Raw genomic sequence first — 23,854 nt, forward strand, 5'->3', positions numbered from 1 at the left:
TAAAACAGCAGCTAAATGCTACGTATGAGTGTAATGATAACTTGAACATCAAGGGAGAGTGTTTCCTAACTTGTTGCATTTATGTTTCGTGTTCTTAATGTATTTGCTTTTTTAAGAATTAGAAAAAATTATCGTTAAGCAGTGGGCTTAACTTAGACACATTACAGGTGCTGCAGGCAGCACAGGCCTTGTATGAAGACAATATATTACTTCTGTCTGATAACAATCAGTTTGGACCATGTTCTCACCTTGCCTATAATAATTTTTTATGGCTTTTTTAATAGTGGTTACATTCCTGCTGGTTATCAGAGATTAGAAGCCTTTGTAACACAGACAAAAAGAACTGGGCAAATACCTGAGTTAACCACCTAGCTCTGCGTACCAGGGAAATGCCATCAGCTGAGTTCAGCAAGCAATAGGCACACTGGCTGTAAAGGAGCACACAGAGAAAGAGGGACCTTTAAATCCCCAAAGCCAACTGTGAATTAACAGAGACACAACACCAGGAGGAGGAGGGCAAACTCAGAAGTTAGAGTTGGTCAGTTATATGACACAGTAAAACAGCTTCCTTCCCTTCCCTGTCTTTTCAGATCAGAGGCCTCTGCCCAAATTATAGCACTCCAAGAACTTAATGCACAAGAGAGTACTCATAATGTCCAGGAATTTATTATATAATATGTTTTGTATATTTGAAATCATTCCATTACACAGGCCTTAAATTATAAAGTTTCTTCATGGAGCTGCCAAATCTTTTCAGAGGAAAACTTTTTTAATCACATGTGCTTTCTTAGTATAGCTGTCCCAATACAAACATATTTTGCCTGTGGTTAAGTATAATGCAGGAAAAAATGCTTTATAGTTTTATTTATGCAGAAGACAGCAGTAGTGAGAGAAGCGATTAAGCCTCTACTAAGTTATAGTATCTACTACAGAGAAGCTTAGCTACCATCTCTCAAAATGAAGCACTTATTTGCAAGCTCTGATACAAAGAAGAAAATAGTTTTATAGGCAGAAAGTGATGGAAATAGCATGCATTAACTCCAAATAAAACAATATAGGCATCTAACTACCCTTCTGTAAAAACGGACATAAAAGAAATACATATTTTGTGTAGTATTATTCAGAATGATATGCAGAAGTCCTTCAGTGACACCTCCTTTCTCTCTGGAAGGGGGAAAATGAAAACCATGGCAGGAGAAGCATGAAGAAGGATCGGAGGGGCATGAGAGCCCTGCTGGGGGTCAGGCAGGGGTTCTCTAGCTCTGGAAGGGAGCTGACTGCATAGACACAGCAGGGACCAACCGCACCTCGAGGAGTTGAAAGCATGCAGGTGTCAAAACATCTCCCTGCAAAACATTATAGAAGTGTAGAATTCAGGAGAAAGGGACCTCAGGAGGTGATCTAGTCCATCCAGGATCCTTGCTCAAAAGTCAGGTATGAGGTCAGATTGGGTTATTCAGGCCTTTAAACCCCTGCAAACAGCTAAATAACCTGTGTAAGTGAGCCTCATCCTGAAACCTGACCATTTGAAGCAGCCCAAAGCTTTTCAGGGTAGTTAAGAGTGTTTCTTCATTCAGATGAAAAGGTTTGGGATGTTATTAAATATAGAATTCACTGCCAGATAGCAGGAAATACTAAGCATCACAGCTTATACACAGAAGATACATGGTGAGAGTATTCCCTTGCAGAGATGCTCAAACTGATACAGATGTTTTTTGAACTGAGATCCAGGCAGCAGCATAATACACAAATGTAAAATCAGATCCTCTCTTCAGTCATGTTGGAATCTCTCTGCTAATGCTACTGATGGATACATCAGCATGGGACATCCATATGACATACTAATATTTTCTTTCCTTATGCCCATCTTAATACAGATGCTACCTCTACAGCATGCGATTACGTGTTTAGAAGTAAGAATACTAGCTAATCCAGCTGAATATAAGTAACTTTTATTTAATTGTGAAAGCCACAGGACCAGCCAAAATTTTTGGTTCATTTATGTATTGCAATATCTTTCTCACTGTATCCTGGACCCAGACATACAGCACACAAGTATATTTAGGTAATAAACCTATCCTTTTTACAAACATGCTTTCATTTTCTCTTCTTATTAATGCTTTTATAACTATAATAACTTTTACTCATTTTATGGTGATATCAGGAGCAAAATCCCTAGATGCTATACTAAAGAGTAACTCATGCTCTCTCTACCTCTTCTTTGAGGCTCATGAGATCGGAGCAGTGTGACAAGCCTTGGCATCGCTACACATGAATCTTTAAAAAGCACTGCTAAAAATATACACCAAATCCACAATTCAGGCTCCTAGGAAAAAAGTTAAGCAACACTGATGAACTCTGCTGTAGGACTGATCAGTATGGCAAAGACCGGATCAAACCAGAAAGCTACCACGCATTTTTAAGGCACTGTTTTTAAGCCAGTATGGCCGAAAGCTTCTTGAACAAAAAGTGCTGGTCAAAGCATGCCCTAGCATACCTGCATTTAACAACAGCATTTTTCTACAATTGAAATATAAATGGATCGATGAATCTCTAACTTGTTCTCCCAGGGAAAATATTAGTAAGTATACAGTGTATTAGTAACACCCTAATACTAGTTTTGTAACCACAGTTTTAAAGCAAGACGACAGTTTGATGCATGAGACTTTCTCCCAGTGGGAATGGTGTGAATTTGTGAATATTCAGATCTAAGTTTGGTAAGACTTCTGCATTTAGAGATCATGAAACTAATCTAAATGAGAATGCAGACCATACGTTTGGAGTAACGTAACTTCAACAAGTCTGAATGAAATGCATGAAGTAGTTTTGGAAGCTGACAAAATAAAGCTCATAAAACCTAAGCTAGCTGACAGGATCGTTTTAAAAGCAGGATGCTCTTGATTAGCCTGACAACAGATGTTCTAATCCGGGTAAACAGACACTGCCTGTTCTCCAATAAAAACTGAGGCAACATTGACAAATACAAACAAAGACTTTGTTGTTCACATTGAAGCTGTGCCAGCTTCTGAACAGGAGAAGTTCTTTTTTCTAAATTATGTTTAAAAATGAGGTTGACATGATTACCCTACCTGTCCTTGAAACACTAGTCATATTTCAGCTATGATTTCAACAGGATCTGCAGAGGAATATGTGAAACCTGCTGTTTTCAATGGTGAATGCTTGAACTACTGGTGCTGATAAGATACTGTTCTGTGCTGGGAAAATTTCAAACCTTGAAATGTGATTTTCATATGACGTATACTTAATTCCTGCAGGCTGTGCACCTTGGCTACAAATCTAGGAAGGATACAGACTCAAGCTTACTGCCACCTCCTCCTCCTGGTTAAATAGCCACAGAACAGATATTTGAAAATACCATGGTATTCCTGAATGTAGTGGAGTTAGGAGTTTGGAGACACAATTCATTCCAAAAATCGATTACACATACACATCTATTTGTTTTGATTTCTGTCAATTACTCAGAATTTGGCCCTAAGTTAATATTTGTCTTAAATGTTATGCTTGCAATCTTCAGGGGCAGGCAGCAGGAAGATGACATTTAACAGCATGACAGTTGGGTGATTTCTAGTTAATAATTCACATGTGAGACAGCAAAAAAACCCCAAAACACAGTAGAAATCTTCAAAAGGAGCAGGGTACTAATGTGAGACAAGACCTTGGCTACCTACATGCAGGGTCCAGAGCTGCTAGGGAAGATGGAAAATTCAGAGTGGAGCAGGGTAACAGCACTAATCTGTTTCTTCACGATTGAAGTTACTGGCAAAACTCCTTTCAGTGGATTACGATTTTATTCGGGGGGGGGGGGGGAATCAAAAGACAACAGGAGTTGTTGGAAGCCAGGTTAGAAATTCAAGGAAACAAGCCAGACGTTTTGACTTCAAGATGCCAAAGAGGTGGGTTCACATGGGCCATTGTTTGGTATTGTAAAACTGAAGAACTGTAACCTGCAAGCTTATGTACATACATAAGCCAAGTTTTAGAGCTTAAACAAAAGGAAACAGGCAAGTTGTTCACATCAACTTTTTATTTAACATCCCTGAGAAGGTCACATCTCTAACCTATTCAGGTCTACTTAATCTGTAACACAATTGCCACTCAGCTTTGCAAGAAACCGTCCATCTCTTCGGGCAAAAGCCCAAAATTAGATAATGATTCTAGCAATACTCAGTGAAAAGTTGGAACATTCACAGTGCTTCTGGAATAATGTTGATACAAAGAGCATTCCCTCTTCTCTAAGGATAATTAAATGGAAAACATTTTTCATACATTTTTAGCCCAACTGGCTGCCACAGTTTGGAGCCAGTCCAGCAGTACATCCTGCTAAACTGAGAAGTATTTTAAGCACCAAATGATAAAACAGGGTTCCAATGCTTGCTTTGGTAGAGACTTATTTAGACAGACTTATTCCAAAAATGTTTCTAAGTTAGTGGCTTTACTTATAGCAGCATGATGTTTTGCATACAGACCTGAAGTGAACTGCAGCCACTTCTGGCATGAAAAATGACAACAGGATATCCGATATCATATACTTCTCTCAGAAACATGCTGCAGAGCAGCAGTTTAAACCATTCACAGGAAAAAAGACAAAGAAGAAAAAAAGAAAGATGGAAACCTCTTTAAAAGACAAATCACACCTCCAAAAAGGGTAACACCTTGAATATGCAAAAGGATTGACACCTTCTCATCCCTGAGAGCTGTGCCTTACACACCAGAGACGCTCAAAGTAAAACTTGGACATTGGAATGTCAAGTTTTGTAAAGTACCACTGCAGACTCCAGCACTTGAGGCTTCAACCTAAACCAAAGAGAACAAAGCCTACAGAAAGTAATTCATTTTTTGGTTGGGAAGAAGGGAACATATTTCATGGCTTGTAGTTTCACCACAAAAAAATTATGTACAATGGAACTGCGGGCTGATGGAGGTTGGAAAGAAGAGTTATGAAAATGTAAATAAATGGCTCAAAACCCCATCAAATCTGAATTACAACATTAATAAAAGTGTACTTAGAAGTTATCTCCATACCACATTTTGCTGACTGACCTCTTTCACTGTTGAGGACACTCTCTACAACTTTTTTTTTTTTTTTGATATTTCAAGCAGTCTTGCAGGTGTGTGTGTGTGTGTGTGTGTGTGCTGAAAAAAAATGCAGAGCTCAGGCTGCATTTCTGAATTAAATAACCTCTATCTTTATAAATGTCAAATACCACACTAATGCCTAAAAATAAGATCCCATGATTCAGCTGTTTTCCCATGTCTATGTTAAAATACTTCTTTACATATGGAACAATGAAAACATTCGTTATAAGTGCCCGATTTTCTCACTTATTCCATATATATATATACACACACACATATACATATATGTATATATATCAGAATAGTTCCCTCACTACAAAATTTCTAGAACCCATAGGAGAGCCTCATGAAGGCAAAAAAAGTATCCAAAGGAAGAAAGACTGCTAGCCATTTTGCAGCTAGCATTAGAACCATACAGGCATATTTTCCCTGCAGATCAAAACAAATTTAGTAGTCCCCAGATGTAAAATGTTAACTTCAACTTCTTCTTAATGCATAATAATACACAGAACAGAACCCTAGGAAATTTCCTTGACCCAGTGAAGCTTTCTGTAAGTGAGCAGGCTATGAGAGATTAACATCATTAATGATGTTTCAGTTATATCTTTACAATTTCTGCTAACCAAATCTGCAGACTCTGTTACATATCAAAAACAAAACAGGAAAAAAATGCAAGCAAAAGAACCTCACAGTTATGAAACAGTTTTTCTCTACAATAGTGAGTATCACCCTGCAATTTGTTGCATCTGGTTTGATCCTGACAACAGATAGTTACAACATCAGGACATAAATGCATAATCTACACCTGGAACTTCAGAGACAAGCTTTTATCTTCCCCTCAATCTGTTGCTGTTCCTTAGCTAAAATACTAGCTTTTGAGCACAGTTAAACTTGCAGTCACACCTCCTGCATTTAACAGACATGTTTACATTCCAGTCAAGAGTAATGAAATAGTTAATTAACCCAAGGAAATAGTACTAGCAGGGTCTATTACAGTACTTAAGGTAGTGAAATACTTACAGTTGTACCATGATTGTACCTACCATGTCCAACATCCAGTATTTCACACGTAAAGAAAAGCAGCTTCCCATCTGGATAAACAGAATATACTTTACTGCTGAATCTTATTTTGCATGAACAAAAGTAACACTTCCACAGGAAAAGTGTCTACCTCAGCATTAGACAGTACTTTAGAAAACTGGGTGTTTTCAACTCGATACTTTGCAAAATAGTATGAAAAATCAGTAGTGGACTTTAACTGTACTAATAAAATTTAAAAAAAGAAAAAAATCTAGTCAGAGATGCCACACTGTCACACCAGATTTTGAGAACTAAAACATTACACTGAGATTCTGGATTTGTAAACTACACATCCATTTATTTTAAAATAACAGATATGTGAAAACAAGCCTGAAGAGTTGAGGTATTTGATCACATTATTTAAATTTACAGTTTGACTGCACTGAATTCTTTTTTAATTTCTGCCCAAATTATCCCGTGCCCTGAGGGCTATTCTTTATTTAACCAACGTTGGAAAGGTCAATACAGGGCCAGCAACACTGAATGCAGAAAAACTACATTGAATTCAGTGTTGTCCACGTATGCTGTAAGTTTTTAATCATCATTCTGTACTTAATCATACTACTGAAAAGCAAAAGCTAGGTTAGAAAGCACAGCATTTAAATCTTAACAGTTTTCTTGCAGAAGTAAGAGGTTCACTGAAAGTAAGTAATGGTTCACTACCATTAAAAAGGTAGGCTTTCCTACAAAACAGGGTTAATTTTCAACAGTTTTGCTTTACCCTTGGGGTATTAGCCTTAACCAGTTCACTCAGGTCTATGTAACAACATAGAAAGACCAAAAATCAGGATCATGCAGGAACAACTGCATGTTTATGTGAATCTGATACTAGCAACTGATTAATTTTACATTCAAAAAATAACATCTTTGTTTTTTAGGTAGTTTACATACACATAACAACCAAAAAAGTTAGCAAGTGTGAGAATTTTTCAATTTTCCTGTACCTGCTTTAAAAAAAAAAAAAAAAAAAGTAGGAGCATTTTTATGACATTGAATTGTGCTGCTATAACACTAACGTATTTAGGAGGAATAAATGAAGACAGACATGCACTGTATATGAGATAACTTATTTTATTTGTTCAATTCTCAACTTAATTTTGACGCTAAAAATTTGTCAAAGGCACTTCAAAGAAGATATCTAAGAAACAAATCCTTATGGTGATCACTCCAGACAAGTCACCAACTCACACCTTTCTCAGGGACATGAGTGTCTCTAATTGCAAAAGGAAACATTCACAAGTTCTAAATGGAACATACTGCCCAGCAGCAATATTAAATTCTCTTGGAGTATTATTAACATTTGTGGAATATTTTAAATACAGCATGGTAAAACATAGGACTTCCACAGAAGTTGTCAGGGAAAGGACAAAATAGTCTTTCCAAGCAGTCCTGTATTGACGGATCTGTTTTCATCTGTGTGTGCACAATTAACATCAGTAGCAGGTACATTAGAGAAATAACCCACACTTTTCTCTGTAAGACAGAGAAAAAAAAACCCTTCGCAGATAGCAAACTGTTTATAAGAGATCTACCAGCTATTAATTGAAATTTTTACTTTTGGAAGTATAACAGAACAAATGGCAACATGTGAAGAAAAAGTTATTTTAATATATACCCTAATCAAAGCAAAACAAAGCGTCCTCAAAGACAAAACACATCAGGAAAAGAGCTTTCGCAAAATGAAAGATGGTGCTAATACCACCAGTGTTTAACCTCTTTTAAACAAGACCAATATAGACTGCAAAAATGAATTAGGAGTGAAAGAAGATTAAAACCGTTTTTTTTTTCCAAAAACGGAGACTAATATCATCCTCTGATTAAGAGCTTTGATCAGAGCTTTTAACACAAGGTTAAAACGCTATTCTGTTATACCAAATGGCATCCGTGCAGTGTCCCACATCCAAGTACAAACAACTGTTTAAGGAAAGCCTGCTGCCTAGTAATTTCAAGAAAACTAGCTCAGAATTCTTTAGTTCATCATTTTATTCACTATGTTGGTGATGGAAGCTTTTAGGTTTTATATGATTAAGAAACTTTTTTTTTTTTTTTTTTTTTAATGAGCAATGATCTGTATAGCCTAAGAGTCTGTGCTTCCTGCTTCAGAAAGGTCTATCCACCCAAAATACGGCAGCCTTCTTGGGCTGCAGAAATACTCAAACTCAATAAATGTTATCTGAAAGCATGAAGACCTGAGAGTGAAATAAACTACTAATAGTTCTATAATATTGTACATGAAAATTGTACTAATTCTCCACATTCCAGTCTTGTCTACTTAAGCTTTCGAAGGGAGATGAGATACAAACCAATCATTTCATAGGTATCAGCTCATTGTTAGAACAATACAATCCAACAGGGAGCAAAAGCCCACTGTTATAATCACAGAATGTAAAATCAATACTTCTCAAGCTTGGCTGGATACCGGAAGGCAAAACAACTTATTTCTCTGCAATACTGCTAGAAAGGCAAAAGAAAGTTTCAGGGGCCTAGGAACAAGGACACTTCAAAACAAAGCAAAAATAAATGCTTAAAGAGAAGGCTACACTTGTGTCTCCAGACAGGCCACCTATTTATCACAAACCTTGATGTTTTTAGCTTCATTCCCTAACGAAATGAAACTTGCATAAACATGCTGCTTGCTTGTTCCTTTATTTCTTCATTCCCTCTTAGATCCTACGTATTTTGTGAAGGGAGACACTCTGATAAAACTCACAAGCTGCAGATGGGTAGTGGGCAAATATTATAACTGCTGCTAGCAAAAGGCTTCACTGTGAAACTGCCAGTGCCAGATTTACTTGCCATCTCAGCAACCAACTCGCATGAAGTTCAAACATCACACTATCTGCTTCCTCTTGTCCGCCTGGGACTTATGGGTGATTAAACTCAAAATTCAGGAAAGGATATTAAGGAAGATTAAGAGGAAATGATGTTACTCACAGGGTAGGGCAAGGCAGGCATAAGGCACAAATCTGCAGAGAACATGCAAGATTAGTTCTGCATCTTGTGAAAGAAAATCTTTAAATCCCAAGGGAAGAAATCATGAAGAAAGCAGTAACAAGGAATTATAGACAGCAGTACAGCAGGCCTTCTATGCAGCCTGAAATTACAAAGAGATTAAGTTTAAAGCTGGGATCTTGATTTCACTATATAATTTCCTTAAATATTACAGAACATTTTAATTGCAAGTCTGAACAATGTCACTGCAGTTATCAATGGCATATGAATTTCACAATATTATTGATTTGTGTTGCACGTAGGATAAACATTTAGCTCACAATAGGAAGCATCTTACTAAAACAAGCTACTATACATTCTCCTCTGGACAGGTGTCCATTTGATTAGCACAAACTGGAGGGTTTTTCTTCCTTAAATAGATGCAGAGTTACAATTTTCTAAATAACTATATTAACATAAAATAAAGCTCCTGTCCCTTTCAGTACTTCAGAAGCAATCTTGCTCATTAATAACTCAGATTTAACCCTGCAGTAACATTTAATTGATACTTGATATATAAACCCAGCCTACATTCAGGCAGAGACACAAAAGTGGATATAATATTTCATTAGCATGAGATATTTCAGTAATTGCCATCATGCTACAGAGTAATAATCAGAAAAGAAGTTATAACAGACTATTGTTGGACAACAGATAGAACCCCAATCCATGTGAGAACCACCTTTGGAAAAAAAATTCCAGTACTTTATAGTAACATCCTCTTCCAGGAACATCCTGAAGGACAGCAGTGTTCAATAAGGCCGTCTGCTACCAGTATGTGCCCTTTCCAAAACAATGGCTGGAGGTAAGCAGGTTTTGTCCAAATTCATCAATATGATGAAGATGAAAACTGATAAAAAGATAAAGAAACTTTTGTTCAAGTGTGGAATAAAGACACTCTATATGTCAAGCTTAAAAAACACACACAAAACTTTGCTATTAACTGAATCTGAAAAAGAGAAAACCAAAAGGTTTTACATTGTGTATATAAAATGTAGGCTTGGCCTGTGAGAACTCCCAAGTAATTAAAATACATATTTTGTCACCACAGAGAAAACACCAAGAAAGTGTTTTTAGATAAGAAGCAGAGATACTCATGAAGTAGTGGAGAAAGTTAATGCACTTTGAAAGATCCCTGCATTCAGGTTGGCTTACCTGAATAAGTATATACTTCAGCCTCACAAAAGAGTTATATAGGAAGCATTTAACACTTTGTTCTGAAAAAGGTAACAGAAAAAAAAATACAGAAGAAAGTTTAAGAATAGGATAGAAAATCTTCAGAGAAGCGAAATCAAGTATTTTAGCCAAATAAACCAAATGTGTAAGGAAACAGTCAAATGAGCTTTGCTGCAGTTTTAAAACAGGACTTGCTTGTGCCTACAAAGTTCTATGAACAAGCTAACTCCACAGTCTCAAAATATAGTAATGAGAAAATTGAATAGAAATAAAATAATTATAATACTGGGTGAAACCACATAATTATGTGCCAGTGTAACTTTGCTAAGATACTAAATTTTTTGGTTTACATAGATGATGCGATAAGAGAAAGACTTACATTTGAAAAATCATCTACCTTATCTTTTGCTGAGAAGCTCAGAGATAATTTTTATATCTGTTCAATCAAGGGGTAAGTTGATACATTGCAGACAAAAAAAAAAAGTGCTGCCACAGGCAAATACGTAAGCTCCTCACATCACCTTGGAAATTTAAACATTACTGGATTTCTCCCTAAAACTGTAGTGATCAGACTTCATGTTGCTTTGTACAATAGAAAGTTTTAGTAAAAAAGTTTAAAAATAAATTCATAGCAATGAATTTCATTTGTGAAACAATTCAGATTAAATCATTTGGGTTGATCTCTGTCTACTCACATTAACCAGTCTGTCTTTAAGCCAAACAGATTTGAGGCTCTATTTTCACCCCATCCCTTCCTTATAAGGCAAGATATTTAACATAACTTCAAGATACTGAGAACACTACAGAAAATCATCATGAAGTATTTCACTGTGCAGCATCAGATTTCTAATATTAGAACTGACCTAACAGAACATCTGGAAGGAAATGAAGAGGGGAACAGAAAAGGGATAGAAATACTGTACGCTTATCTTTGAACCTGTCCACCATTTTTAATAAAAGTTCTTCCAGGTACTAGTGCACCAGAACAACCTCCTATTTCACAGCTTTAGGGCCCAAATCTTTATGAGTAGGGCTGTCACACTATCCCAAATAGTCAGAGCCAGCATGAGACCCTATTTTATACAGACATTGACAGGAAATACTGCCAACATATGATTTTGGATATAAGAATCACCATGAGTAATTCTGGTCCTCTGTCCAAGCTTGATGCAGGAGTTCAAGGAGACTCTTGCTCACTGCACTGGCTTCTTTTAGTTCTCTTCAAAGTCTGATTAATTCTCAGAAATTTTTTGCTTCAGCTTTTGATTATCCTCCAGTGCTTCATTTTTGTTCTGCTCTTCTAGACTCTTTGCAGAATCAGGATTGTACCGGTACAAATACCCATATGGACGGAGATGATAAATCAAATACTCCAACTGATACATAGTCATAGAATCAACATAGTGGAATGAAACTGTGAGATCAGAGCAGCATCCAGGACCCTAAAATAGGAAACAAGCCAAAATAATCAGCAAGAATTCCAAAGCATGCCCTAGATATACCCCAGGAAGAATTCAAATACACACTTAACTTCATGGTGAGAAACTTGGTATTATCACTCATACACTTCAAAACTTCGTATTAGCCAAGCAAAATGGATCAGTCGGAAAGATTTACTTAAGCACTTTTCCAAAATAAAGTTGGGCAAAGTCTTTTGCTTCTATAATCAAGCCAATGATAAAGCTGTAGCTGCCCTCATTAAGGACAGAGGGCTAAGTTTTGTTTGCTTTTCCATGCTTCTATTTTTAGCCAAAAATGTTTAAACAAAACTACAAAGCAGCAAGCAGCTTTAGGCCTGTACATTGCAGTTATATATGAAATAATACATACTTATTATTCATGACAGTATTCATCCAGAGTATACAGTCAACCAGGTGGGTCTGTGTGTGTTGATATACTATGTGGTTTGGCAAAGTTGTCAGTACCTACCTTCCTGTGTATATTCTCGTAACAATTATTTATTTATTTTTCTCTCTCCATTTAAGGCAAAAGACTAGCAGACAGCACAGTCACACATACCATCACCCACCAGTCCCTCCAGTAACTTGGAAATCTCTTGGCCAATTTTAACCAAATACAACAGTGGACAAAAGTCTCAAAATTAGTTATGTTCCTACAGGTTTTATGCAAAGTCTGCAGTTGGGCAGAAAAGAGAGGCATATCAGTCCCCCTTTCCCCTTCCACAGGCTTTCATGTCAACTAAGCCATTTTATTTGTCCTGGCTCTGTGCAGTCAGCACACACAGCCTGGACTGAACCACACTGCACATTGTCTCAAACCCAGCTTGTAGCTGGGGGGCTGGGGAAGAAGCTAGGTGCACTGTATGTGACTCATGGGGGATCAAAATGGAGAGAACAAAACCTTTAGAAGGAAGGTAGCAGTAGTGACAGACAAACCTAGTAAAAAAGCTTTCATCATTTTTTGCTGTCCACAGAACATAGCAAAACAGCAATACTAATTTAAGATTCACTAGCTCTTCTGGAACATTAAGTTCTTACCATCAAGTTTTAGTTGATGACAAGCACATTTAACACTTCTACAAACAAACGTATCTCAGGATCTTGCTACAAAAATCTTTTGGTGTAAAATTCATTTAGCTGTCATTATACTGCTAATTAGCATATCATAGCAGCACAAGATGTACTGCTTATAATGGGTAACAGCTTTCTGAGGACTTACCTCTACAGCAGGATAATAATTATAATTCCAGTACCAGAATGTTTTTGGTAGGTATCCTCTGATTAAGAGATGTTCTGGAACGAAGGGATGAAAAGTTTCTCTTCCACTTGTATCCCTAGAATCTCCTGCTTCCACATTAATAATCTCCATGCATTTTCCTAGTGCTAGGTCTTCAATAGAAGAACTGTGAGAGCATTTGTTGGTTTTAAATGCTGTAACAAATCTCTTCAGAGCTTCTTTGCTTAGAACATATCCTGCTCCTCCACTCATGTAGCCTTGTTTCACATAAGGTTTAAACCTTCTTCCAAAGTATATTGGTTGTTCAGGACTGTATTTTGAAAGAAGCCATCTCAAATTGTCCAGTATAACATATGTATCATCATCTGCTTTCATAAACCAATCAGCATCATCAAAATAATGGTCATAAACATATTGAAAAGCTTTAATAGTCTTCCAGTACAGTTGGTCCCTGCCTTCTTTGGTTTCTAGGCCCACAGTTGGAAAGTCTTTATCTTCCTCAGAGCTCATAAAAAGTATTTTATTACAACGCTGGGCCCAAGTGGCCTTAACATGTTTGGCTTTCTTTTCCAGATTTTGAGGTCCAGTCATCACCCAACAAAGTATTCTCACCTTCTGATACAGTCCTTCTGCAATATTTTTATTCTCATCTTAAAAAAAGAGAAAAAGAAAAAGGGCAAGTTCTAAACCAGTACTACAATTCATTGAGCAGTAAAACAAACAGAGGAACATCTTCTCCTAAACATTCTCTTTCTACATCAGAAAAGACATGCACAGAGAGAAAAGGTGTCTGCTTCCAAATGCACCAGTTATTGAAATCAATGTTAAATTTGGGAAGAAAACAAACAACCTCCTCCCCCACAAGAAACTTGAATTCTCAAAGCTACTTAGATTTCACAGGAAACAGGAAAGCATTAGCACCATATCACAATGTGTATTTGTTCAGGAAAGTGGGGTTGTACAAAGTCTTGATTCATACATAAAAATTATTAGAAACTATCCTCTTCATAGTGTTGGAAGTCTAATGGAAGTTAAAAAGCTGAGTATTTTGCCAGTCACAGTGAAGAAAACTTAATGATGACAAGTAAAAAGGTCAAAAAGCTACTTAGTTTTGTTATATATATTTATGTTAACTAATAAAAACGTAATAAATATTTCTAAAACAGTAATGTATTTTTGAAGGAAAAAGTAGATAGTAAGCCAGAACAAAAGAATTTATCACCAGATCAAGTTAAACCATATTTGTAATAATAATAAGGTTTAGGATATTATGAAACTAATATTGTTGCTGTGCTGAAATGCCTTTTTTTTTTTGGCAGATAATCCAATGAGATAAAAGGACACAGTTATTTAAGATGTATAATATAATGTTTTCCAATCTGTCAAAACATTCATTTTACCCAAGAAGCCTTTTCACTGAACAAACAGAGAGTGATTTAAACTCATCTAGAAAATATCCCATGGAGAATGAGATCTGCAGGACTGGTCCTAAAATATACCTGTTTAACCTTTATGCAATAATAGGTCAGTTTTCTTAATAACAATTTCCTATGATTGCATGCAAAACACTCACAAACCTGTCTTAACTGTGCAATTTATATTATTTTATTCAGAAAATTACTGATTAATGGCTCGTTCAGCAAATGCATTATACTGCAAGCATTTTTTCTCATCCAAATTGCCCTAGCTCAGACACTATCTGTACTTAGGATTTAAAATGAACTCTTATATTATAAAGAAATATGTAAAATGCAAAAGTATGCCTGAACTATTATGTGGGTCTACATTCTTAAAAAAAAAAAAAAAGTTCAAGTGCAACTCAATATGTTTTTGACTGAGAACAGCAATGTGTCTTCAGACTTCTGCATATTCAGCTTGGCAAACAGTGCCCACAGTGATCTCTCTCCTGCACCAACTCTGAGTTCTACTAATCCAGTCAAAAAGTTAATTTATTTTTCAGTTTTATCTTAGAGGACAGATCAGAAGTTAGAAATAGTCCAAGACTAGCTTCTTTAAGCTAAAAAAAACAATTCAGTCACCTCTGCAATGCTAGCAAATACATCTGCTTATCAAAACCACATTTGTTGTCAATGATTCATTTGAGAATTTCCTGCAGAGAAGCTCCAACTTTCATAAGGAAACTGCCAAGTCTGCACACAGCAGTTGGACAAGCAGTTGAGCTCTAAGAGTAAAGGAAAAAAATCACTATTGTAATAAAAATATAAACAAAAATATCATTCAATACACCTCAGGAGAACAAAGTTATTTAGATATAACCTGCATATGGGGAAAGTAGAAGAAAAGCATTCATACAAATTTTTGGCAAAGAAGAAAACATTTTGCATTGCATAAAAAGGAAGCAAATTATTGACTTAGTCAGGTGTAACAAAATACCTTTATGTTGTCCAGAATCTGCATTGAAATTCATTTGTCCTTGAAGCTGATTACTACCAGTATCTGCTGAGTGTTGGCCATGTGGATCATTGTGAAGAATATGAGGTTGACTCTTAACCTGTTCTTCTAGTATCATGCTGAACAGAAGATAGCATAGGAAAAATCCTATTGCTGATCCAAAAGTGAAGGTTAGAAGGTTCATCAATGATTTAGAAGAGGCCATTTCCTGAAGACAACAGACTGTCAAAAACAAATGAAAAATATGTTAAGCTTAAAGTATCACAGAACTCGAATCAAGAAATATAGGAAAATCAAGGAATAACTCTGAAGCTGAAGGCCTCAGTAATGAGCTCCCCTGGACTTGCATGAGAGCTTAAGCACAAAAGCAATACAAATATTTATATAAAACTGTACACTCACTAATAAATTTAGTGCAAAAGGCAAAGTATGCATTGTTTAGCTTTTGATTATAAAGGATAGTCAAAAAACAAAATAGCAGTTGCACATACAGAAAACATTTATTTAATTGCACTGATTTAATTATAAAAAGTTAATATACATTCATTTGCTTACTCTCTTGGTCCCAACAAACTTGCCCTTTAAAAGAGTGATACTTAAATCTTTTATGAGGATAACAAAAGATGATCAAAGACAATCTACAGCTCAAGATAGGATATGATCATGAGATGTACTCAGGCTCTAAGAGTAAGTAAATTACAGGATCCTTTAATAGATGTCACATACAAGCAGACTTTGAAGACTTATAAAAGTAAACCTAGTCTGATCTCAGAACAGGGAAGTTTTCCCTTCATTTCTAGAAGTACTGAGGATAGACTTTCAGAAGAGAGTCGGACAACATCTGTATTTACATACAGAACATGCATATTTTTAAAAGGCATTTGCAAGAAGAGCAGAAGAAAGCAACATATTAGGCTGATGGCATGTTCTACAAATCAAAAACTTTGTATTCTAGCAAGGTAAGACCTTCAGCCATATCCTTACTCCTCAAAAAGGAAAGGACTTGGCTAACCATTTTTGTAAAATAAAACAAAATTAGCATTTACATCTGCATATAGCTGAGCTCATTTATATATTTGCAGATTTGTTTTAGAGGTATAATACTTGCAAACCAATTTCAGGCATTTGAGGACAGATCTTTGAAAAGAGCTGAGATATTTTCTAATAATTCAGTGCTGAAGCTACAAAAACATTGACTTTTAAATACATACTGGAGTCAAGCAAGAACTTTACAAACAAGTTGATAGTGTTTCTCCATTAAGAACATTTTTAATGTCAGTGGGCAAGAACTCAATTCAGTTAGTTAGCCAAAAAAGAAAATTATGGAATGCACAGAGCACCAGTAAGCCAGGCAGGAGCAAGTATTAATATGTTCTACCACAATATCCCACAGCTTTGATTTTTATGCCAGTTAATAATTTATGGCATCAATACATCCATAGTGCATAAGGAAAAACAACTGCAAAAAAGAAGGTTATGGAAAACTGAGAACCACTAGTGTGTGAGAAGAATGAGACCCTTTGGAAAAACTAGGGAAATGTATGGTATCTCAATGTATGGTATTACGTTTGCAAAGGTATGCTGGAGACAGACATAGACAGTAGTAAAGAGAAATTATTTCAGGAAACGGTAACATAAAAGGACTCCATGACACATGCAGTGAACCTGGCTACAATATCTCTTAACTTTTCTAACTCATGCAATTTACATTGTTTTGCATTTACCTTAAGCTTCAAGTTTCCTACCAGAGTGGGCAACTCCCAAAACAAGAAATCTGGACATAGGCAATATGACACATAGGGCCCATTCCTCTATAAATGTAGTTGCATATTCTATATTTTATCTTACAGTAAAAATGATATTTTAAATGGATATTCTCCTGTCTGCTATACATTGGATTACAAAAGAGCACTTAATTATCACTACTGAAAAACAACAGTGGAGAAAAACACCATAGGTTCTAAACTTTTTGAAGGTCCATTCCTGCAAAGTCTTACATCTGAGCAGAATCAAAGGCCCCTCTACATACAACAGATTCTAAGCAAGGTATTGAACTTTGTCAAACACCGAAAATTCTGCCTGAAAAACACCAGGTGGAAAACAGCTACTGCCACCAAAACAACTTGTTTAGACAGTGACAGAAGAAGCCATAGGCTATGAAGAGTCTGCTGAGAAAATACTATCCTCTAGCAAGCTGCATGAATCACTTGGGCAGCAACATGCACTCCAAATACGAGCTTTCTGTCTGTCTGGCCTCACACCTGAAAGGAAAGAAAAGAGGACAGAAAACAGGTGCATGTATAATCAGGCTGACACACTTAGAAATCATCTGATTTACTGCACATGTGCAGATCTAGATCATGAGGGAAGCAGCTCTAAGGTGATACAGCTTACTTTCCCCACTACTAGAAAAATGAAACAAAACTGGAAATGCAACTATGAAGCACACAAGAAAAACTAAGAAAATCGATGGCTGTCCCAAATTAACGTAACTATAACTGTAGCTGTTAAAGAGCTGTAGTTTTTTTAATATGAAAAAGCACTTTATGCAAATTTTTATCATACTTTGGCTTACCTCAATTCAGTGCTCCATCTGCTTGGAGACTTCTAAACTAACAATAGCCTTTAGACCTTACACCTTGAAGTATAAGATGTACTACATTACCACTTGTGACCCAGGCCTTGAAAAAAATGACTTTATTTCCAGCATTATTACTGGAGTCTTACATGCCATTAACTTGGAAAGAAAACACGAGAAATTAGATCATGTGTTCTCCAAAACAAGCCCCATTTAAGGAAAAGTCTATATGCACAAGCAGCCTATGGCACTGAAAAGTACCACTATACTAAAAATATTGGCTTGTTTTGTTTTTACTTGTCCCATCTATCACCACAACCCCCCCACAAAACGGGCAATACAGAAGGTGAGAAGGCCAGGACAAGACAATGCCTTCAGCAAATGAAACAGGAAAAAAAAAAAAAAAAAAATCCATGCATCCACACAAAGTAACTACAGCACTTTCCAGAAGAAAAAGTCCCCATTGTTCCACTTTTTAGTATTAGGTGCCTCTTTGCCATTCAATTTCAGATGTTTCCTCTAACAGCCATTAAATTACTTCAGTAATCAGCGGTTACTTTCAAATGTTTTTCTTTTGCTCTCTCCAAACAGAACTATGGAATTGCATTAAACTAGAACTGTGTTAAACTCTTAAGAAAGAAATGTAAGATTTCCATTTTAATATTTCCAATACAAAGTGTATTCATCACATTTGGAAATCACAAGTTGATTTGGCAGTATTCCACAATCAAGGAGGCTTTTTGGGTGGGGGCAAGGCCAGATGCTGAGGCAGCACTTCATATGACTTGAGTCATATGAAAACTGTGTAACTGGAGACATTTCAATTTAAAATAATCTGCTTTTCATTCTGTTCATTTCATATCAGCAGACTGGACCACTATATGCATGCATGAATAGTCATATGCATATAAAAGCTCTCCATCAGCAAATGGGACAGTAATTTTTCAGTTTTTATATTATGTTGATATTTGACACAAGCATCTTTCAACTTGTGAGCAAAATAATCGAATGGTACAGAAATAGACTAGAACATATCTAAAAGGAAGATCGGTTCTTATAAGTATCCCCGCTCTTTTTTTTTTCCTCTTATAAAAGGATTTATTCAGAGGCAAGATATATGGAGAGCGAAAAGTGCAAAACCTACCAGATCACTAAAAGATCCTCATTTTTACTCCTGTTTCTATCTTTACTTCTGTTGACTTCAAAACCAGATACCCTTTGAGAAGAAAAAAATACAACAAAACCCTAAGTTTACATTTAATTTGTGCTCCATTACTACATCATGGCAGCTTAAGCTGACATATACATTTAGATAGTCATGTAAGTAGTCCCATTCACATCAACCAGACCGACAACTTAATGTTTTAAAACTATCACAACTTAAAAGTCATTGTGAATTTGGCTCAAAATTTAAGTTTTGAGAGTCGATGTTTCCCAAGTCCTCAAACTCACAGAAGAAATAATTTTCATGTGTTAGAGTTTGCCAAATCCAGTAGCCCAATGGAAGCGAGGCTACTGCAGCTCCATGTCCCCAGGTCCAGTCAGTGGCAAGCTGAGCATGTATTCCCTACAGTCACACACACAAATACATATAGAACACATATATACATACACATACAGATCAACAGAGTGCTCACACAGACACAAACAGCACCAATAGCCTAGCCTCATCCTCTTCTCCGCTCTAGCTGATCATGATGAAGGTCCATTAGCGGGAAATATATACATATATATATGTAATGTGGATCCCTCCACTCATTCACACACACATGCACCCACTCTCCATCCCTCCCGCCCCAGATCCTCCCGTTGTTGCCTCACACACAGACACATAAGTGCAAATGTCTCTGAATTGACCTCCCAGACCTCACAGTCTCTCCAGTAGTTAGCTTGGACCTCCTGGTCTCTCCAGTAACCAACTTGCAGACCCTCTGGTCTCTCCAGTATCTGGCTCAGACTTAGAGCTGCTTCAATACCTGGCTCCCAAGTCGCCTGCTCTGCTCATCAGCTAGTTCAGCTTGATATTCGCTAGTGATCACACACTGACATACACACCCGCACAATATGCACACACTCTGGTCTCTCCAGTTGCTGGCACCCCAGGCACACAGGCCCCTAGGACCTGTGGTCCCCACTCTAGTTGTTGGCACTTAGACCTTCACTCACTCCAACTGCTGGCACCAAAGACACATAATCCCTGTGACCTGTGGTTTAACCGAAGCTGCTGGTGCTTTGACTCTCAGTCACTCTGGTCTCTCCAGCTGCTGCTTCCCCAGACACTCGGGCCCCTGTGACACATGGCCCTGCAGTTGCCAGCACTCAGACCCTCACTCACTCCAGTCTCTCCAGTTGCTGGCACACCAGACACACAGGCCCCTAGGACCTGTGGTCCCATTCCAGTTGCTGGCACTTAGACCTCCATATGCACACAGAACAGAGTCCTCTCACCCAGGAAAATAGTTAGAAATTGAGTTTATGAGAAGACAGGACAGACTGCAGTGACCAGGCGCAGGGCATGGCCAGACAAACATATCAACCAGACAACTGTTTACATATGACTGGTCTCTTTTATCCCCTTATCTCTCCATTTTCCCACACTTGTTCCCCTGTCCCCAAACCACCTTGATCTTCCCTTTCCCTGCCTTTGATTTCTCCCCTAACCAAGACACAAGTCTTGTACAATCCCTAGAGATGCTCTTCTACATCCCATAATACACCTTGTATCTCTGTAGGCATTAACCCCTCTGTAGAGGGTAACCCCCACAGTCTGTAAGGTGATCTGGAGAGCTTTTCTCTTGGCTCACCGTGATGTGTGTCACACTGGGGCAATGGGTCAACTGCCCTCCTGTGACAGCCCCAGAAGGAGCCGGGGCAGGGGGTTCCTTTATCTGATTAGGTTATTGGGGTCTCCTGCCTGCCATTGTGCCTCTGTGCTCTTTTGTGTTCATGGAGATGAGCCTTTAATGACATAACCTAGTATCAGGTACTATAGCTGTCACTCTTCCTGCTGCTCCAGGAAGAGTTAAGGTCCTTCCTAAGCCAAGGTAAACTTAGGGAATACCCATGCAATAGGAACACATGATACTGGAGTTTACCCATGCAAAAACTTTTATATTTGATATCTTTAGGCAAACTCAGAATGTAAAACTTTTTTTGAACTTGTTTCAAGAGGAAACACATTCAATAAACAAAAACAAATCTGGGATTTTGAAGTTGACAGAATGCAGGACAGAAGCCTAAATATTTTTTACATCTGTTTCATCCCAGTACCATAACCATTTAGGCTTAAGATTTGATAAATTAATTATGAAGAATAAGGCTAGCTTACACACAGCTGGCTCTGTCTTGGATCCCTTATTTATGAAGTGAAGGGGGAGTGAGCTCTGAGGCCCCAACATGAAACAAAAGGTACATATCTTTTGCGGTCTGCATAATTTGCAATAAAGTTATCTCTACTATGTCCTTAATAGTCAAGCAACACATAAGAACAATTAAAATAAAAACATAGAAAATTTAGTTGTTGTAGAGTGCCCAAGAAAGGTTTTCTGCTCACCAAGTTGCATTATTTCAAGTTTTATATGAACATACTATCGTATGCTTCTAAAATGAAGCCATATACAGAACAGTTGTGCATTCACCAATGTTATCTGCATCAAACATTACTATGAACTGCTGCAATTTCTTGGCAATTAAGTGCACATTGTATTTTTCATTATCAAAGACATTTTATTAAAAAAATCTAATAGTGTAAACATTTCTTTGAAGATGAAACTTTCTCATGAAAAACACAAAAGACACCAAACATAAACAACAAAAGCAAAGTATTTTGGTACAGATGAACGATAAGAGCATTGAAACAATGTCTGTAATAATCCATAGTAGAGGTGAGGAGAAATAGCTCTTGGCAGCCTCTTTCCTACCAGCTTCCCCAATCTGGCACCCTCTTTTAACAAGTTACCATATCCAAAGGCACCACTCAGACTCTTTCTAGACCTCTGTCAACCTCGTTCTTATTACAGGGAACTGCGACGTCAGTCCAGGAAGTCCCCGTTATTAGGCGCGGGAGGCGGATGGGTGGGGAGCAGCGAGCAACTCCCCACTCCGCAGGGCGCTTCCCTCCCGCTGCTCGCGTCCTCCGTGACTCGCGCCCTTCCCTAAGAGGCTCCATCAGAGCCTCCCCCTCCCAGGCGGCAGCCAGGCACCTGCCGCCTCCGCCAGCGGCGGCCTGTCCGGGCACCCCCGCCCCGGCCTGCCGCCGCGGCCGCCTCCCCCCGCCCCGTCACGCAGGGAAGCACCTTCCGCACGGCCTCTCCCCCGTCCCCTCCCCAGACGGGGCGCTGGGGCCTGCCCGCCGCCCTCCCCGCGACACACGGCCCGGAGCCCGCCACCCCCGCGCCGCCGCGCCCGCCCGCCCGCTCACCTCGCCCGCCGAGGGGGCTGGCGCGCGCTCAGCCGCGCGGCCCGCAGGCAGCCGTTGGCCGCGCGCAGGGGAAGCCGCTGCCGCCGCCCCGGGCCGCCGCCGCCGGCACCATCCCGCAGCGCCGCGCCGCGCGTCACTCCGCGCCGCGCTGCCCGCACCCGGGGGGAGGGGCGCGCACCGCCCCGCCGCGCGCTCATTGGGTAGCGAGGGCCGAGAGGGCGTGGCCCGGCCCTGCACCCGCCTTTAACCCTTGTCGGCCCCGCCGCGTGGCACCTTTCTCTTCCCTTCGTGGCGCGCGCGCCTGCACAGCCGCCCGCGTGTAACGGCCGCCAGCCGTCACGCGAGCGGGGGGGAGGGGTGCGCTGTGCCCGGGATCGGAGCCTCCCTCACCGGCCCGCGCCGCGCCACGCGCGAGTCCCGTGTGGAAACGGGAACCTGGCCTTGTTTCCTCCTCCGCTCGTGCCTTCGCCTCACGGTCCGCCGGCAGCGCGGCCAGAACCCGCGCCCCCCGCGCGGGGCGGCCGGACTCGCCCGCTGTGGGGAAGGCGGGTGCTCGCGGCTGGGCAGGGCCGCGCCCGCTCCCCCGCCGCGCTGGGCGCCAGCGGTCGGGGCTTTGAGACGTGCGGGTGAGAAAACGGCACAGCCCGGGAAGGGGAGAACATGCGAGAGCAAGGGGGGAACAGGATAGCAAAGAGCGTTATCTCTGCTCTTGACCACTCAAAGGTTTTTAAGTCGTAAGATATTTTCGCGGTGACACCTCCTTCTCTGCCTCTGGGAAAGAAATCCTCCATGCAGGGCTGATCCCGTCACCCTCTTACTTTATTACCTTTCTCTTGGTGCCTGGTTTTGCCTGGAAGCGGCTGTGTTGTGCGCTGAGGCAGGGCTGTGGGAGCTTCACTGCTTTCCAGCGCCTCATTCCCTTCACTTCAGTAGGTCTGGAGCCCCTGCACTTCCAGGATACCATTAGGCAACTGCAAAAGATTGTTGCTAGGTAACTGCACCTTCAGAAATCATTCCTTATCTCCCTGGGCTAATGCTGCCTGCCTTTTTCGCATCGGTGACGTTACTCTCTTGATACCTTTCCTCTGGAAAATCTATTAAATATGAAGAGGGATTATAGCTTTGAAAGGTGTTTTCCATTACAATGTAATCAAAGGGTAGTAGCACTTTGGCAAAATGGAGCTTTGTAGGTACTAGATAGAGATTACACTTTTATAAAAGGAGTGGGGTGCAGAAAGGTACAAACAAGAACTGGTCCTTGGTAGGGCCACTGGTATTTCTGTGGATGGAGATCACTGCACACACTGGTCTTCTTGATCTCTTGCCACATCTTCCCATAGCGTTCAGTTCTCCTTCCAAACGTTCAGTCCAAACTATAGCTTTGCCTTTTCATGACATTAGGT

At 39.2% G+C, this 23,854-nt stretch overlaps 1 protein-coding gene across 5 annotated transcripts; it reads right to left on the reverse strand.

Moving 5' to 3' along the window:
• Positions 1-6,454: 6,454 nt before the first annotated feature.
• C1GALT1 (core 1 synthase, glycoprotein-N-acetylgalactosamine 3-beta-galactosyltransferase 1) lies at positions 6,455-23,338 on the reverse strand. 5 transcript variants are annotated; one of them, XR_010883497.1, is made up of 5 exons: positions 22,452-22,532; positions 15,436-15,675; positions 13,024-13,691; positions 11,480-11,786; positions 6,455-10,018 (listed from the first exon to the last, which is right to left on the reverse strand). XR_010883497.1 is itself a non-coding variant. In XM_013941306.2 (4 exons), the coding sequence occupies exons 2-4, from the start codon at positions 15,656-15,658 to the stop codon at positions 11,577-11,579; spliced, it is 1,101 nt and encodes a 366-aa protein (XP_013796760.1). In that variant the 5' UTR covers positions 15,659-15,675; positions 23,278-23,338; the 3' UTR covers positions 6,455-11,576. The 5 variants fall into 5 exon arrangements, 2 of the variants coding, with proteins under 2 accessions (XP_013796760.1, XP_067147764.1); XR_010883495.1 differs by having other exon boundaries at positions 6,455-10,385; XR_010883496.1 differs by having other exon boundaries at positions 10,324-11,786.
• Positions 23,339-23,854: the final 516 nt, after the last annotated feature.

The sequence above is a fragment of the Apteryx mantelli genome, chromosome 2 (assembly GCF_036417845.1).
Source record: "Apteryx mantelli isolate bAptMan1 chromosome 2, bAptMan1.hap1, whole genome shotgun sequence".
Taxonomy (NCBI): Eukaryota; Metazoa; Chordata; class Aves; order Apterygiformes; family Apterygidae; genus Apteryx; species Apteryx mantelli.

Coding starts and splice junctions, on each gene's coding strand:
- C1GALT1 (XM_013941306.2), bottom strand. CDS start 15,658: ATGGCCTCTTCTAAATCATTGATGAACCTTCTAACCTTCACTTTTGGA. Junction 13,692..15,435: donor AGATTCTGGACAACATAAAG/GTATTTTGTTAC, acceptor TCTTTTTTTAAG/ATGAGAATAAAAATATTGCA. Junction 11,787..13,023: donor ATTATTATCCTGCTGTAGAG/GTAAGTCCTCAG, acceptor TTCCTATTTTAG/GGTCCTGGATGCTGCTCTGA.